The sequence below is a fragment of the Oreochromis aureus genome, linkage group 12, assembly GCF_013358895.1.
Source record: "Oreochromis aureus strain Israel breed Guangdong linkage group 12, ZZ_aureus, whole genome shotgun sequence".
NCBI lineage: Eukaryota > Metazoa > Chordata > Actinopteri > Cichliformes > Cichlidae > Oreochromis > Oreochromis aureus.
Genome location: NC_052953.1, coordinates 440,690 through 455,137, shown reverse-complemented (window position 1 = coordinate 455,137; position 14,448 = coordinate 440,690). Strand labels below are relative to the sequence as shown.

General features: G+C 45.9%; 1 protein-coding gene across 1 annotated transcript; it reads right to left on the bottom strand.

The window, feature by feature from the left end:
- Positions 1-3,218: 3,218 nt before the first annotated feature.
- On the bottom strand, positions 3,219-10,217 carry med27 (mediator complex subunit 27). The gene is made up of 8 exons (XM_031734789.2): positions 9,965-10,217; positions 5,748-5,892; positions 4,192-4,322; positions 3,984-4,077; positions 3,787-3,894; positions 3,667-3,708; positions 3,514-3,591; positions 3,219-3,429 (listed from the first exon to the last, which is right to left on the bottom strand). Exons 1-8 carry the CDS (start codon positions 10,165-10,167, stop codon positions 3,295-3,297), a joined length of 936 nt encoding a protein of 311 aa, XP_031590649.1. The 5' UTR covers positions 10,168-10,217; the 3' UTR covers positions 3,219-3,294.
- Positions 10,218-14,448: the final 4,231 nt, after the last annotated feature.

Genomic DNA, 14,448 nt, shown 5'->3' with positions numbered 1-14,448 from the left:
GTGAACCACTTTAACCCTTTCCTGCCCGCAGTGATGATAGTTCAAAATAAAAACCTTCAGACTGAAACCAGCATTATTTTATTTTAAACTTACATTAAAATCAAAGTTTAAGAACGTGTGACTCTAATATCAGCAGAGTCCAGGTGTGCTGCAGTCACCTTATATCAGCTGACAGCCACACCAAGTCCTTCAAAATAAAAGGTGTGAGCTTTAGAGGCCATTAAAGACCTACAGAAATATTCACCTTTATCAAAGCTCCTGACTGATTGAGCGGATAATTCATTGATTGATTAAAGGCTCCATCCACCTCAAACTGCCTCAAAGATGCCGAGGCTTGGATGGCTCTGACCGTCTTGAGCTTCAATGAAAGCAAAACACAGGTAATTATATTCAGGCCTAATAATACCTCACACAACCCACTTGTTAATTATGGTTGGCTTGGGTCATTTATCAAACAGCTCTGGGAGTCATGGACTCGGATTTTAGATTTAATAAACAATCAGTTCTGTGTTCCAAGAAAAGCTTTTTCCTGTTAAGGCAAACAGCACAGCTGAAGTCAGGTTTGTCAAGGCGTGACTGATATAAATAAAACATGCCTTTATCTCACCTCGGCTTGTAACACACTGCATGCTGGAGTCAGCCAAGCGTCCCTCTCACGTTTTCAGCTTGTTCAAAATGCTGCTGCCCGTCTCTCACACACAGGCATGAACATATCTCACCGATCCTGACCTCTCTTCCTCGGCTTCCTGTTTATCACAGAAGTCCTAACGTTGGCTCATGAACAGTCCTTCTCCTTCGTCCCTTTCTGATGTACTTCAGCCTCATGTTCCCTCACGGGCCCTTAGATCAGCTGACCAGCTCCTTTTGATTATCCCAAAAACTGTCTGAAACTTAGAGGAGGACGAGCTATTTCAACTGTGGCTCCCAAACTTTGGAACACGTTGCCTTTCAGTAATAGACAGGCATCTTCGCTGTTTTCAAATCTCTTTTGAGAACATTTTTTTTTCTGGTAGCGCTTGATCGGTGTGAGTTGATGTGCTTTGTTTTAACGTGAGTGGTTTTGTCCTTTGTTTTTGTCCTTTGTTTTTAAATATGCTGTATAAATAAACTGGATCTGATTATTGATCAATTGAGTGAGTGATCGGTAATACAGCTGCTATTAATATGAAGTAAATGGAAACAAGCCTCAGATCAATGAGGAGAATCCATCGAATATGGAGTATTGATCTGCTGATTTCCAGTCTGTAGGAATTAAACATGGAAAAATATGAAAGCTGTATTGAAATGCTCGGCTGTTCAATCACATATCAGCAGGTCACCTGTTAAAGGGCAAAGGTCAGAATGTATTAAATACTTACATCAGTGTCAGAGTCAGCCGGATGACATTTATGGGGCTCGACATTACTGAAGAGAATTAAGGGCAGCACGGTGTCACGCCCCACTGCAAGAAGGTCCTGGGCTCAAATCCACAGTGTGGGGTCTCTCCAGCTTCCTCTTAAAGGCCAGAAACATGCCATGCGTGGGGTTAGCTTAACTGTGGATTCTGTAGGTGTGGATGTGAGCTGGAGTAGTTGTCGGTCTCCCTGTGACAGACTGGCGACATGTCCAGGTCACCAGCCTAGCCCCCTGGGTCACTGAAGTCGATAACCAGAAGAAAACGGATGAATTGAACTGAAGTCTAGGATCTGTCCTGGACTGCCAACGTCACACACCTGGTGAAGAAGGCTCTGCTGAGGACACACTTCCTCAGGAGGCTGGCCCAGTGACAATCCCCCCGGCCCTGCTGAGAGCGTCCTGGTATGGTACCTGCAAATCTCAGGTTTTGTTGACACTTCAGAATCTGTGTGTCTGTCAGATATGATTCAAACTGACTCACGTCCCTTACCTAGCAAACAAACCAACATGTCTACGATCATTACAGCATGATGCTACAGTACTGATGTTGGTGATTAATGATGTAACTCTAATCTGATATTCCAGTCAGAGCTCTGTGGAACTGTCACAGACACAAACACAGTGGGGCAGCTTTAGTGACGGCTGTTCAGATATAATGTACAGAGCGTTGTATAGATTTTAGTTTTTATTGTTTAAAGAGAATCTTCGTAATACGAAGGTTCCAAGTGTCACTGTTATAGTGGGACGTTAATCAGTACGACACTGCTAGTAAACATGTTGCATGTGTGGGGGTTCCCAGCCAGAGTTGCATGGACTGTAGCTCCTCTCCCTGTGCTCAATTATACGTTTAAATTTGGTGGATGTTGCTTTACTAAGTATTAGTTCTGAGGGCTGAAGGTCCCCAAAGTACTTTTGATTACTTTTAATGAGAAAAAGACACTGTCTTTTATCCATTATACCACCAATTCATGTTTTTCACTTGTGCTAAACAGGATGAAGCGAGGCCTGCTGCTGTGTGTGTGCTGATTTAGCTGCTGCTGTTTGTCTTTTAGAAAATAAAGCCAGTTTTTAACAGTCCCTGTATGTCGTCACACGCAGTCTACCATTTGTATTTATGTATATAGATAATTATTCTCCTCTCGCCCCTGCGGGCGGTCTATCCTCCAAGCTCAGGTCCTCTACCAGAAGCCTGGGAGCTTGAGGGTCCTGCAGTATCTTAGCTGTTCCCAGGACTGTGCTTGGTATTTCTCCAGCTTCTCGTGTTCCTTCTTCCTGATATTGCTGTCATTCGGGACCGCTAGATCGATCACTACGGCCGTCTTCTTCTGTTTGTCTACCACCACTATGTCCGGTTGGTTAGCCACCACCATTTTGTCCGTCTGTATCTGGAAGTCCCACAGGATCTTAGCTCGGTCATTCTCCACCACCCTTGGGGGCGTCTCCCATTTTGACCTCAGGACTTCCAGGTTATACTCGGCACAGATGTTCCTGTACACTATGCCGGCCACTTGGTTATGGTGTTCCATGTATGTCCTGCCTGCTAGCATCTTGCACCCTGCTGTTATGTGCCGGATTGTCTCTGGGGCATCTTTACACAGCCTGCACCTGGGGTCTTGCCTATATTGGCAGTCAGGTTTCCCTGGGCAATATTTATCAGAATCACCTTTATTTGGCCAAGTTTGTGCACAGAAATAAGGAATTTGACTCAACTTTGGGTTTTTTGCATGCAGAAAGCAAACTTTGTAAAAATATATAAATAAATAAATTTAAGCCATGAACAGGCTCACGGCTCAGCAGACATCAATAACAGCTTCAATCACACATCTGTACAAAACAAACTTTATTGAAACACCTTTACATAACAAAGAAAAACTTTACAGATAAACAGGAAGTGTCCTGTTACATGCGACAGGTGTCATGAAATGCCTCAAGGGTCCTAAAGTCCCTCCACGTTGGAGGAAGTCCGTCCTGCAGGAAACGGCCACAACGCTGACAGGACGACTGGAAGAGCTTTATGTAGCTCCGCAGCCAGGTCTGAGAGGGGGACACAAAGGGGTCAGAGATAGACAGGCAACGACAGAGGGCAATTAGATTACTCTGGTGTCCGATTACTCTCACCATGAAAGACCGCACAACGACGTCTGGCATCTGAGGCAGCTGGTAGTGCAGCAGGGCAGTGGTGGCGTGGTCTGTTACCTGCAAGCACCTGGCTGATCAGGGCTCTGCATGCTAGGCCCACATATCAACTTCTATGCATCTGAGAACTCTTACCTTCTGAAACACCTGGTACTGGGACTTGGTCCAGATATCCAGCTGACGAGGACAAAAGAACAGGTTACCATGGTTACCTGGGACACATAATGAGCTGTTACCTGTCAGGCGAACACTCACCTTTCCATCCTCGTTGTAAATGTTTTCGTTGAATCCTCGAACAATGGTTCTGTCGATAAACAGCGACCGCATCACAACGATGGCCTTCAGCACCTTCCCCAGAGTCACCTGGGACAGAGACAGGTGAGACAGACACCTGTTACCTGGTCTGAAAACACCTGTGGGCACAAAGTGTGTTTAAGTGTGTATTCTACTACCAGGAGCACAGCCGACGTCCCGTTGGGTCTGAACAGCTCAATGGTCATATCAGGAAACAGCCTGCCGATGCGAGAGATGACATCATCCACATACCTGTGACAGGTGCCCGTGTGTTAGTGTGAAAGGATAAACCAGGGGAACCGCAGCATAAAGGTGTGAAATAGTGTACAGTAGCACTGTTGTAGTATTTTGTGCAATAGTACTCACTGTGGAGGCAGTACCAGAGTACTGGGTTGGACTTTGGGCCGTCTCTTGGCTGAGGCTCCCATCTGATTGGCTGATCGCTTCAGCGACTGCTGGTTCAACAAACTGGAGGCCAAGCTAGCGTGATACTGCAACTACACACACAAACACACAGTGAGGATTTGACGGTAGGCGGGGCCTCTAAACATGGATTAAACGTTTTCCTCACACTTGTGGGGTCAGACGCTCAGCCTACGTCCGACCCCACAAGTGTCCACACAAGGACGATCCCAGCGTCCTCTGTCTGTCTGACTGTCAGACAGTAAAAAACATGGAGGCAGCATCCGGGTGGGTGGTCCCTGCAGCTTTCTGACCTCTGACCAGTTTACAGGGAGTGGTTTTATCACGTCCATGTTTTTGCAAACACGACAGCGACGGTGGAAGGACTCATCTTCAGCCTTCATAAATGAGGGCCGCCGCTGGCTTGTTCTGTGGAGTCACCTCCATGAGCTCCAGCTGTGGACCAACATCAAAGCACCCGAGCTCAGGTGTGCCCGACATGCTCAGAGCAACTGAAGAGTCGCGATCAAGAACTCGCTGATTAATGAGACACAGCTGAAGGGGTATCAGAGGCGGGGGGCTGATTCTGTTCGTCTGAAAACGCTATGAACCATCAGCTGCACACAGAGGCTTAACACCAGCATATCTGTCTGCGGTCAACACTCGACTTTAACAAACAAACTGAAACAAAACAAACAACTGCGGTTACAAAGGTCGTCCTTTGTGCTTATAACATGTGAAACAGTCAAATAAAAGACCTCACACGACAGAAGCTAAAGTCCAAACAGCGACGATAAAACCGACACAGCAGGTTTGTGTCCTGTGGTGAGTGGAGACGATCACACGCTGAGTTTAAAACACTTGTCATTTTGCAGTGGGTGATTTTTCAGCTGGTTCGTGGTGCTGCCGTCTTCATTTGAAATCGACAGCGAGTCTCAAACTCCCGCCATCGCCACATTTCCATGTCTGGTATGATAGAAACATGCACGCAGACACCATAATATTTCCATGGCAACCCATACTCGATGGTTACAATAACGCCATTTTAACCATCGTATGTGGACAAACTCGTCAAGCCCCAAAAGCCAGTATTTGATGAATACGCCCAAAGTCGTGAAATATGAGATGCACAGTGCTGATGGCACTGGGTCACCTGACTCAAACAGTCCTCATCATGACGTGTCTGCAAACCCGCACATTACGGCAAACAAGAGAAACGTCCTGTTTCAGAGCAGCCAGCCAACAACAGAGCTACTCTCTGCTAAAGACACGGACCGTTCATGAACTGCAGGGAACAGTGACCCCGCTACACTGTCGCTCAGCTGTCGTCTCCTCCGCTCAGTTAGCTATGATGGTGCTAAACATGCCTTTCTTGAATTGTTAAATCTGTGACGGCGTGTTACAGCAGGGCTCTGTGTGGAAATACATGTCCAGGTTCACGTCCACTTTGATCTCGCTGTGAGCAGGGCGGCTGCTCTGAGGTCATCATCAGTGAACAGGAAGTGCACGTTAGCGGTTACCTTGTTGGACCACTTGTATGCCTGCAGCAGCTGAGAGTACAGAGGAGTTTTATCCTGCACCGGGTCCAGACTCAGCAGACCGCTGTTATGGAGGGGGTGGGACTCTGAGGGGCGACCAACCAATCCGCTGAGACGCTCCAGCTCACTGACAGATAGACAGAGAGACGGGTTTTTAGTCACCAGAGAAAGTCAAACTGTACAAACGTTTAGTGTTTAGGATTAAAAAGTCATAAAATAACAGTCAGAGGTCAGGCTCACTTCAGCCTGCTCGAGCGTGGCTGATTACACTTAGACTCTTAGTAAACATGGACCTAAAATCATCCAAATCAAATCAAATCACTTTATTGTCACGTCACATGTGCAGGTACACTGGTACAGTACATGCGAGTGAAATTCTTGTGTGCGAGCTTCTCAAGCAACAGAGTTGTGCAAAATACAATAACGTAAAACAAGCAAAAATATAAGAATGGCTAAATCTGAAAGTAATAAATATATGTACAATATATAAGAGTATATGCATTATTGGATGTGTATACTAAATATGTTTTTCTACGTGTGTGTGTGTGTGTGTGTGTGTGTGTGTGAGAGTGTGTATATACATATTTTACAAATGAAATAAAGTAAACAATAAAATAAGATATATAAAATATACAGAGGTTGGTAGTCAGACATGTGCAAAACAGTGGCATTAATGTACAGTATGGAGTGCATAATGTTGAAGTTCCAGTAGTGAGGGTGAGGTGTCTATGACGTGTTCAGCAGTCTGATGGCCTGGTGGAAAAAGCTGTCTCTCAGTCTGCTGGTACGGGACCGGATGCTGCAGAACCTCCTTCCTGATGGAAGTAGTCTGAACAGTTTATGGCTGGGGTGACTGGAGTCCTGATGATCCTCCCGCTTTCCTCAGGCACTGCTTCCTGTAGATGTCTTGGAGGAGGGAAGCTCACCTCAATTATCCGTTCAGCACACCGCACTACTCTCTGGAGAGCTTTGCGGTTGTAAGCGGTGCTGTTGCCGTACCAGGTGCTGATGCATCCAGTGAGGATGCTCTCAATGGCACAGCGATAGAAGGTCCTGAGGATGCGGGGGCTCATGCCGAATCTTTTCAGTCTCCTGAGAAAGAAGAGGCGCTGCTGTGCCTTCTTCACTGTCTTGTTTATGTGTACTGACCACGTAAGATCCTCAGCCAGATGTACACCAAGGAAGCGGAAGCTGCTCACTCTCTCCACAGCGGCGCCGTTGATGGTGATGGGGGTGTGTACTCCTCTGCACCTCCGGAAGTCCACTATCAACTCCTTTGTCTTTGCGACGTTGAGGGTGAGATGGTTGTCTTGACACCAGTGGGTCAGGGCGCTGACCTCCTCCCTGTAGGCCGTCTCATCACCGTTGGTGATAAGACCCACCACTGTAGTGTTGTCCGCAAACTTCACAATGATGTTGGAGCTGTTAGTGGCCGTGAAGTCATAGGTGTAGAGTGAGTACAGGAGAGGGCTCAGTACACACCCCTGTGGAGCACCAGTGTTCAGTGTGATGGGGGATGAGGTGGGGGATGAGGTGATGCTGCCCAGTCTGACCACTTGGCGTCTGTCAGACAGGAAGTTAAGGATCCAGCTGCAGAGGGAGCTGCTCAGTCCTAGATCCTGCAGTTTCCTGTCCAGCTTCGAGGGAACAATAGTGTTGAATGCTGAGCTGTAATCTACAAACGGCATTCTCACATACGTGTCTCTCTTCTCCAGGTGTGACAGGGCAGCATGGAGTGTCAGGGCTATGGCATCATCAGTGGACCTGTTGTGGCGGTATGCGAACTGTAGAGGGTCCAGTGAGTCGGGTAGTGCAGAGCAGATGAAGTCCCTGACCAGCTTCTCGAAGCATTTGCTCACGATGGGGGTCAGGGCTACAGGTCGCCAGTCGTTCAATGAGGAGATGGTGGAGGATTTGGGTACAGGGACGATGGCGGCCATTTTGAAGCAGGCTGGGACTACAGACAGAGAGAGGGAAAGGCTGAAGATGTGTGTAAACACTCCAGCCAGCTGAGCCGCGCATGACTTGAGGACGCGGCCGGGAATCCCGTCCGGACCAGTAGCTTTGCGTGCGTTCACCCTCCTGAGGCACTTCCGCACATCCTCCTCAGACACAGTGTGCGCGCTGACGTCATCCGCGGTGCGCACACTGTCCGGTCTCATGGTGTTCGCTGTGTCGAATCTAGCGTAGAATACGTTTAGATCCTCACACAGAGAGGCCGTGGTCTGCGGTGTGCTGGTTTTCCCTCTAAAGTCTGTGATTGTGTTTAGTCCCTGCCACATACTCCGAGGGTTGTCAAACTGTTGCTCCACCCTGTCCCTGTACTCAGGGACAGGGTGATCCTGACCATCAGCTGCTGTCTTGTCTCAAAATACACTCCGAGTGTTGCTCTGTGGGACGGGAAGTCGTCTTCAGTTTAGGATGTATTCAGAAAATGAACTTTATATTTTAATAATTCCTGTAAGGAAGGTGCATTTCTGCTCTGAAGATCCAAAATTCACTTTGGACAGTATTTCAAGTTTCCACACAAATGACACACAGACAGTAGGTGCTTGGCAGCTGTTAGAATCAGGAATCAGAATGTTTTATCAGTTCCTAAGAATATTATGTATCTGAATGGACCCTGGTCCGTCAGTGTTATTCTATGTATTAACTCCTAAATCAGCAGAATCGGTGCATCGGTGTGTGGTTCTCCGGCTGCACCACAGCACACAGAAAGGCACTCCAGAGGGTCATCAATAGGGCTGCACGATTTTGCATAAAATGAGAATCACGATTTTTTTGCTTAGAATTGAGATCACGATTCTCTCACGATTTTCTTTTCCAATATAAATATTTATTGCACTTATTAACTGCACATCAACTTTGTAACAGTTGAAACTGAAGATAAAAACAATAAATAAACATAAAAACAATAAATGTCTCACATTTTGTGGTTGCGGCAAAATGTTGTACTGCTTGTAATTCCGTCTCCACCGTTGCTCGACACTGCATGTATAGAGCAGGTAGTGCAACGTTTGAAAAATAGTTGCGTGACGTCACTGTGTAGCGTTTGTCTAGGGTGTTGATCATTTTCCTAAATCCCTCGTTTTGCACAGTGTTGATGGGAGCCATATCTTTGGTCAGGTGATAAGTGATAGCCTCCGTAATTTCTTTGTGCCTGCGGGAGTTCGACGGCTATGGGGAAGCGCTGTATAAGGTTCCCGTTATTGATGTTTGGGTGGTTGACCAGGACGGATTTTCTCCTGTCACTTTCTTGGCCTTTATAGCTTCGTCATCTCTCACGTGCTCTCCGTTGTTGTTTCCCTGCCAGCTGGCTTCTGTATCACGTGGTATAAGGCTCCGCCCTTGTCATTTGTTGAGCAGGAAGAGTGAGCGCTTGTTTTCATGCAGATTATGTCCCGGATCAAAATGCGGTACAATCGTCGTCGTCGTCTTTTTTTCTTTTTTTTTTAAATCGTTGTCATTTGGAAATGAGATCGCACATAAGTATGAATTGAGATCGCGATTTTCTAACGACTAATTGTGCAGCCCTAGTCATCAATATGGCCCAAAAAATCATTGGACATCCTCTTCCCTCCCTGAAGGACCTGTACAGCACTCGCTGTCTCCTGAGGGCGTGCAGCATCCTACGGGACTGTACACACCCAGGACACCGGGTGTTTAAGCTGCTGCCGTCTGGCAGGAGGTTCAGGCTGCTGAGGTCCCGAACAAATAGACTCAAGGACAGCTTTTACAACAACAGCCCTGATCAACGCAAATAGCTGACCTGACTGGCTACCTACCTGGACCTTTTTTTGGGGGGGGGGGGTAAAAACAGTAACAATAATAATATTTATATTTCTAACAAGGTGCAATAATAATTAGTGTGCAATACAAATACACTTATTCTTCTTTTTTATTACTAAGTTATTATACTGTATTGTGTTGTTTGTGTCGTATCGTGTCGTGTTGTGTTGTGTTATATGTAGTGCCGACGTAGGACAGTTTTCCAATTTCATTGTACTATTGTACTATGTATGACTGTGCAATGACAATAAAGAGTTATCTTATCTTATCTTAAATATGAATGGACCCTGGTCCGTCAGTGTTATTCTATGTATTAACTCTTAAATCAGCAGAAATGTGAATGGACCCTGGTCTGGGGGTTAGCGTGTTTTTCTGTTGGCTGGATCGTGACGGACAGTGTTTGGACTCACTTGAGGTCTCTGTTGACTGCCTGCAGGTTTTCCTGGAATTCGGATATAAACTGCTTCTCGCGGCCCTCCAGCGTCTCGCGGTTCTTCATGCCGTCCTTCAGGAACTCGAACACGCGGCTCACGCTGGAGCGCAGCGCCTGGATGCCGCTGATGGCGTGAGAAAACGCATCCAGGTTCACTCCGACATTCACCACGTCCGCCATCTTCTCTGCTTTCCCCCCCGGCTGCTGGCGCGCGTTGATGACGTTTAGGAAGGCGTTTAAAAAAAACTAAAAAAAACAAAACAAAAACGTGACTTTAACGTGACTGTGTTTGGAAAGGCAATCTTACAGTCATTAGATGATGATGTAAATAAATGTAAAGATAGAAGGTTAAAGGTCACAGGTGTTTACATGTAACCGTGACCTTTGTTCATTCTGCTTCCCCAGAGACAAAAATCATGTTTGGGATAAACCAGCATTTTGAGCTGGAGGTGTTACCTGACCTCTGAGATTCTCAATGAGCACTGAAGGTCCGGGGAACCCCCTTTTAACAGGAAGACACCTCCAACAGGCCCAGGCTGAGGGAGTGGCAGTTGGTCAGGGGTAGGCCTAACCCAGGGGTCAGCAACCTTTAACACCCAAAGAGCCACTTGGACCCGGTTTCCACGCAAAAGAAAACACTGGGAGCCGCAAATACTTTTTGAAATCTAAAATGAAGATAACACTGTATATATTGTATTTTGTGCTTTGTGTGAACAACTAAAGTAAGTAAGTAAAGTTTATTTATTAAGTGCTTTTCACAGACAGGCAGCCACAAAGCGCTGTACACAAATATTAAAATAAACAATACAATCAACAGACATTATACACAATGTAAAAGATCAAATGTAAATAATGTAAAGAATATAAAATACGTAGATCAACAAAAGGCTTGTTTGAACAGAAAAGTTTTTAACTGCTTTTTAAAAGAATCCACAGAGAAACTAAGGTGTGTTGCTTATCAAATCCATGAAGTGCTACAGAGAAAATTACATTTTATTTATGTAATTAACACATTTTGAACTCTTAAAGAAATATAACAAAAGGAAAGACACCCAGCTGAACTAAAATGATCCATGTAGCAAACAAAAACTGTTGTGAGCCGCCACCCTTTTTTTAAAAAGTAATTGGAAAAAAAGCTCTATGCTGCTAAAAAAAAAATAAATAAATAGATATTTGCAAAATTCTGCCTAAATATCTATTTTACCTTGTTAATGTGTGTGGCGGGGCGTGGTCTGCAGTGCCGCTGCAGGGGAGTCGGACACACCTGAGCGGCACCATAATCGCGCCCGCCGCCTTAAAGTCTGTGCTCTCTCTGCTGTTGTGTTGTCGGGCTGTGAGCTGCAAAGCTACAGCCGGCTGTATGCGTACAGCAACCGTGTGAGAAAAGTGGTCAATAAAGAGATGCTGAAAAGCGCGTTCATGCAAACATCGTCGGGTCTGCCGTGATGTGTTTACAATGAGACTTCTGGTCCCGAACCTCTGCGCACAGCGTCTGCAAATCGGGGCTTTCATCTTTACGCAGGACTGTAAGCTGTCATCTGTGAGGCGGGAGCGGTGTTGCCGACCCCTGGCCTAACCAATCTTCTGCCATCAGTTTTTCGTTTGTTTGTTTGTTTTCTTTTGCCTGTCTGATTTGGTTCTTTAGCCATCAGAATTATTGTCTGAAGGCCAAGATGCCCAATGGATTTACTTTACCAAGTGCATCATCACGGCTTTGCCATATTGGTCCATTTGATTGACCTTTGTTATTTATTTTATTTTATTTTCAGTAGTTAGAGACGGGACAGACATGACTGGGGGACAGGAAAGGGAGAAAGAAAGGAGAGAAGGAAAGAAAAACAGAGGGGAAGAGAAAAAATCACCTGGATCACCTGTTGAGAGGAAAAAAGAAGAGAAAACAAGCAAAAAAGAGAACAACATAATAAACACAACACCATTGCAATAATCTAGCTAAGTGTAAATAACAGTAAATACTAAATATTGAATGTTATTGTGCAGCACGCAGGGCCGACAGCACACAATGTGCTTTGGGTTAGCAGCCGAGAAAGGTGCCATCAGTTGCTGCACAGTGATGCCAGCCACGTGTGCGAGCTCAGCAGGTGAGTGAAACAACCCGTGGCTGAGAGCAGGAACTGGACTCCCAGGTGTTCCCACGTTGACTACAATCTGGGATCTCTGGAACTTCTGTGGAGCCTCCAACAGCTTTTTGAGGAGCATTGTGGGTTCAGGTGTGGAGTCAGGACGGACTGGATGGAGCCAAGGTGGTGCAGGAGGCCGTGTGCTCATAGGTGGAGCCTCGCTGCAGGACAGTGGCCTTGATCCAGGTGTCCTGGAAGCATGGGATGGGCTTGGGATACGTTCCTGCTGGGGCGGAGCCTCAGAGGTCTCGGATATTTGCCATAAACTAAAACATGTGGCAGTCCTAAGGAGCCGACAGCACAGCAGTGAGGCAAAGGAAGCGTAGCTCTAAAAATTCTCTTCAAACTAGCCAATAAAAGCAGAAAGATTCCTGAGATTATAGGAAGTTTGAGCAGCTTCAAGTTCCTGGGAGTCCACATCTCTGAGGATCTCATCTGGACGACCAACTGCTCCAAGCTGGTCAAGAAGGCTCACCAGCGCCTCTTCTTCTTGAGGACTCTGAGGAAGAACCACCTGTCCTCAGACATCCTGGTGAACTTCTATCGCTGCACCATCGAGAGCATCCTGACCAACTGTATAACAGTCTGGTACGGGAACTGCTCCGCCTCGGACCGGAAGGCGTTGCAGAGGGTCGTGAAAACTGCCCAGCGCATCGCCGGAGCACCACTTCCTGCCATAAAGGACATCTACAGGAAGCGGTGTCTGAAAAGGGCTGGAAAAATCATCAGAGACCCCAGTCACCCATCACATGGACTCTTCACCCTCCTGCCCTCTGGGAGGCGCTACAGGAGCCTCCGGACTAAGACCACCAGGTACCGGAACAGCTTCTTCCCCACAGCTGTCAGACTCCTGAACTCTGCCTCCTGACATCTGACCCATGTTAACACATGGACTGAACATACACACAACCACAATGGACAACCGTACCCTCAAACACACAATAATAACATGGACTGAACCACCACTCACAACCACTAGCACTTTATACAGCCTCTGTAGAAATTATCCCACACCCTCACTTATCTTAACTGCACTACTGTATAGCTCTGTGTAAATAATCATTCTGTACATACAATAATTTTTAACCTTACAACTGTTTACAACTTGCATAGTTCCCATTTCTGTATAGCTGTATAACTCAGATTTCTGTAAAGTTATTTATTTCATATTCTGTATAGTTTTCATATTTATATCCTGTTCATATCCTGTACATAGCTTGTACTCACTACAGCCTGTACATACCTATAGTTATAGAATATTCACAACATACTTCATACCGTGTACATTATAACATACCATAATAGACCCATTTCTGTAATATACTTACATATCTATATTATTGCTAATATATATTGTAATATATCTATATCACTAAAGCACTTCTGGATGGATGCAAACTGCATTTCGTTGCCCTGTACCTGTGCATGTGCAATGACAATAAAGTTGAATTCTATTCTATTCTATTCTAAGTTTCCATCAGGATCTGACCCTGATGGTCGTTTTTGCTGTATTGCTCCAATGATTTCATAAATTTGTTGTATATATTTTATAATTTAATCATCAGGGATCTTTTTACTGAGCAGCGATGTAACGTTTGGCTAAAAGGCTCTCACAGAGCTGCAGGTGGAGCTGAACCAGAACCACCACATCATCAGCTCATAGCTCAAAGACGCCACCTCCTGTCAGGCCAGGGGGCGTGGTCTCCGCCCATCGACCCATTCCTGGCCATTTCATTTATTTGTGACTGACACCTTTGTTTACCTGAGCAGGTGCAGAATATCATTTAACTCTCGGAGGAAAAAAGTTTGTTTCCTGTCAGGATCAGATGCCGGTCATGTGACTAGCGGGGTTACTCACCCCTCGCTATGAACCGTCAGATGAACCGTTTTACCACCTGATCCAGAGAGAGAGAGAGAGGGAGGGCTGAGCCATCAGAGCGACAGATCTCTGAGAGAGAAAAGAGGAGGAGATGAGGAGAGGGATTAGAGGAGAAACAGAAGGAGGCTCGCTGAGGAAGAGGAGGATTAATGAAAAGAGGAAGAGAACAAAAGGAAATACAGTAAGAAGAGGAGCTGAGGAGGAGGAATGTTTGATCAGCTCATCAAGAATCAACTTGAAGACAGACAGGTGAGTGACTGTCACACAGACAGGTGTGTTTGCAGACAGACAGACACATGGACGAAATAACCTGAGCAGGTCTGTACGAAGGTGTCTCAGGTGAAAACTGATCTGAAAGCTTCAGGTGATAAAATGATGATTTTCTGAAAGTAAACGAGACATTAGTGAGGAGGTGTTTCTAATGAAGTGGACGCTGAGTGTGTG

What these genes read in the sequence shown, in the direction of transcription:
- med27 (XM_031734789.2), bottom strand. Translation starts at nt 10,167, where the DNA reads ATGGCGGACGTGGTGAATGTCGGAGTGAACCTGGATGCGTTTTCTCAC. An exon ending in TTTACAACGAGGATGGAAAG is followed by an intron (nt 3,709 to 3,786) that starts GTGAGTGTTCGC and finishes TGTCCTCGTCAG; the next exon opens with CTGGATATCTGGACCAAGTC. An exon ending in AGTACCAGGTGTTTCAGAAG is followed by an intron (nt 3,592 to 3,666) that starts GTAAGAGTTCTC and finishes AGGTGCTTGCAG; the next exon opens with GTAACAGACCACGCCACCAC.